General features: G+C 29.2%; 1 protein-coding gene across 1 annotated transcript in view; it reads left to right on the plus strand.

Annotated features, from left to right (window-relative positions):
- The window catches only part of LOC120524637, a 6,171-nt gene extending 3,556 nt beyond the window's left edge, over window positions 1-2,615 (plus strand). Inside the window, exon 8 of the mRNA XM_039746466.1 lies at window positions 2,596-2,615. Coding sequence (XP_039602400.1) covers window positions 2,596-2,615 — 20 coding nt within the window. The remainder of the gene's footprint in view (window positions 1-2,595) is intronic.
- The last annotated feature ends 885 nt before the right edge of the window (window positions 2,616-3,500 follow it).

Consider the following 3,500-nt stretch of genomic DNA (forward strand, 5'->3'; position numbering starts at 1 on the left):
AGAAATCACCCCCTTAAAAACAACCCCTTAAATTTTAAACTTTTAAAAATAAAAAATAAACAAATTTCCTTTAAAAATTTTAAAAAAATATTCTTTAACCTTGTTTTGAAAAATCTTTAGACCCTCTGAAAATTTATTTTTTTTTTTTTTTAAAAAATATAAAATATTTATACTTAAAAAATTTTGGGTTTTCAAAAAAACCCTAAAACAGGTTGATCAACCTTTGGCCCCATTTAAATTTTTTAAAAACCCCAAACACATTTTGGGTTAAATTTATAAAAAATTTCTGAAGGTTTAAAAATTTTTGCCAGTTTTGAATTTTGGGGAACCCCAAAATTAAAAATATATGGGTTTTTAAAAGGGGGGTTGGGGTTCCCCTAAAATTTTGAATTTTTATAACGTGTTAATTTTAAATTTTTAGTTGTTTTTTTGCTTTAAATTGGAGCAAACTTTGTTGATTTCCCACTTTTCTGAAAAATTAAATTTTTTCCCGGGTTTTTATTTTAAAAGAAGGGGAAATTTTATATTGAGGTGGAGTTTTCCCCTTAAAATTGAAAATAATTTTTACGGGAGGGGGTAAGTGGGGAAAATTGAATTCTTTAAAAATTTGAGAAATGTAAAAAATTTGAGCTAAATGAAATTTACAATTCAAACCCCCATAAAAAGGTTTAAGAAGTTTTAAAAATTTTTGATTTAAAAGAAGTTTGTGGGGGGTTAAAAGGTGGTTCTTTTGATTAAAAAAATTTTCCCTTTTAAAAATGAATTTGGGTTTCCCCGTTTAAGTGATGGGGGGAAAGGGTTTTATGAGGGATGGGTTTTTTACAAAAGCGGGGGTCAAAAAGTCTCAAGGTTTTATTCCCTTTTTCCAGTTTATTTTTTCTATTTTGTAGGTTTTAGATGTTTTTTGGGAAAAAAGAAGTTTAACCTTCCCCCTTCTTTTTTGTTTTGGGGGCCCTTTTGTGGTGGATTTTGTTAAAAAAATGAGGTTTTGTTGAACAAGCAAAAAACAAAAGTTTTTGGTTTTTGGGGAAAAAAAAAGGGCTTAGGGAATTTCTCAAAAGTTTTAATTTTCCCATGTTAAATTTGGGGGCCATTTATAATTTTTTTTTTTTCCATCGCACTTTTTTTGTAAAGCTTTTTTTCTTGTGATGTTTAGAAAAATTTAAATTTTGAATTAAAAAAAAAGGGTTTAAATTTAAATATTTATTTTTGGAATTTAAAAAGAATTTTTAAATTACTAACAGGAATTTTAAATTTGTGAGTGGGGAAACTAGGCAAAATTTTTTTTTTTATACAGCCATTTTGATAAAAAATTTTTTTTTTTAGTTTTCCCGAAATCCCCCTGATCAAAAAAATGTATTCCATTTAATCTTAAAAAGGGAAAAACATTTTTTTGGCCACCCTTTTAAAGTAGTCGGGAAAAATGATTGAAAAACGAATTCGGGGTTTATATAAAATTTTAATCCATGCAAAATTTTTTTGGGCCAAACCCCTTCCTATAAAAGTTTTTCCCACAATTTTCGTGTTTTTGCATCAAAAAAATAAACTTGTTTGTTTTTGTTTAGTTTTAAATTTCGGAAGTTTAAAGAAAGGCCCCCAAATAAATATTTTCTTTGAATTTTGGGGGCACCCCATTTTCAAAATTTTTTTTAAAGTATTTTAACTTCGTTTTCAAATAAAATTTTTTGGTTGTTAAGCCTTATTTTTTTAAAGAAGGTTAGGTTTGGGAATTTTGTAAAAATTTTTACCCTTGGCTTTGAAATTTTAAAAGGGGCTCTCAGTTTTTTAAAATTAGGGTGATCAGGGGGGGTTTTTCCCCCTTGGGATGACTTTAAGCTATTTTTGAAAGACAGGGTTTTCGGGGTTAAATTGGATTTTGGTTCTGTAATTTTAAAAAACATTAGGAATTTTTTTTTAAAACTCGGGGTAATAGGGAATTGTCCCCTAAAAGTGATTTTTATTTTTTTTGGTTCGATTTTTTTATCCCCAACTTTGTAATTGTAGGGAATTCGAACCCTTTTGTAATTTTTCCTTTAAAAGATTAGTTTTTTTTTTCTAAAAGTGCTTTTTAAAAATTTTTGTTGTTTTTTTTTTTATTGTAAATTTTAATTTTGATTGGCCCCCGCCCCCTCTTTTAGATTTTGGAAAACTGGCTTTCTTCCATTTTTTATATTGTTTTTTTTGTTTTTTTCCCCGGTTTTTTTGGGGGGAAAATTGAGAACCCGTCCTCTTAAGGGTTGGGATTCCCCCCCAAATGTTTGCAAATCCCCCGGGTTTTTTTTGAAAAAATTTAATTTGTTTTAAAATTAAATTTCCGGGGTCCAAAGAACGGTTTGGGTTTCTCGGGGGGATGGGGGGGGTTGTAATTTCAGAAAACCCGAGCTTTAAAAAAAATGCCGATTTCTTTTAATTTGGCAAAAATTTATTTTAAAAATAAAAATCGGTACAATATGTATGGGAAAATAGAAAAAGTTTTAATTTGGGAAAAACCCCCGGGATGTAAGTTGTGTAGAAAAAAATTTTGTTTATTTTTGGTTTACCCCCCCCTTGAAAGTTTATCAAAAAAAATTTTGAAACCTTTTTGCCTTTTTTTAGAGTTTCAAAAGAATGGATAAAAAATTTTGATAAATTTTATTCAAATTGGGGTGCAAAAAATTTATAAAATCTTTTCATTAATAAGTTTTTTATCAATATTCCCTTGGGATAATCCCCCCACACTATCTCAAAGGCCCCTTTCCATGTAAAATTTCTTTTTTCTTTGAAAAACAGAATAACCCGGGTCTTTTAAAGAAGCCTTCAGAGGGGGTTTCCGAAAAAATTTTACTTTAGTTTTGGGTAAAAATATTTTTTTCCCTTTTTTTTAAAAAGTTTCCCTTTAATTATTTTGGGGTTAACTTCCCTAAAAGGCCCACGGGGACCCGGTTTGGTTTTTATATTTAACTAAGGAAAATTTGGTCTTAATTTCCTATTCCCCAAGGTTGGCCATTTTTTTCGTTGATAGTTTAATTATAAAGATTGAGATGTGTTAGATATAGATCAACCTGCTCTCTTCTCTTCCCCCCAACCCCCCCACCCCCCCTTTTTGCCCCCCCAGGTGGGAAAAAACCCCCCTTTATGAGCCCCAGTCCTCTGACATCCCCCAGGAGACAGAGCCGCAAAGCACATCAAGCCCCATGCAGGGGCCCTTTAAGGTTAAAAAAAGGGAATTTTTCCAATATTTTAAAAAGGGGAAAAAAAGAAAAAAAAATTTTTTAAATTTATAAAATAAAATATACATATAAAATAATAATAAAAATACATAATCTCTTTAAATTTTAAATTTTTAGTCAAAGATATACCCCAGTTTTTTGGGGTATTTTAAAAAGGGTTAAAAACAAGCAAAATTCAAAACAGAAATAAAATAACACAAAAAGGGTAAATTTTGAAATTTTTTTGGGGAAAAAAAAAAAAAAAAAAAAAAAAAAAAAAAAAGGGAAAAAAACTTTTTAACCTAAAAACAA

The sequence above is a fragment of the Polypterus senegalus genome, chromosome 2 (assembly GCF_016835505.1).
Source record: "Polypterus senegalus isolate Bchr_013 chromosome 2, ASM1683550v1, whole genome shotgun sequence".
Lineage (NCBI taxonomy): Eukaryota > Metazoa > Chordata > Cladistia > Polypteriformes > Polypteridae > Polypterus > Polypterus senegalus.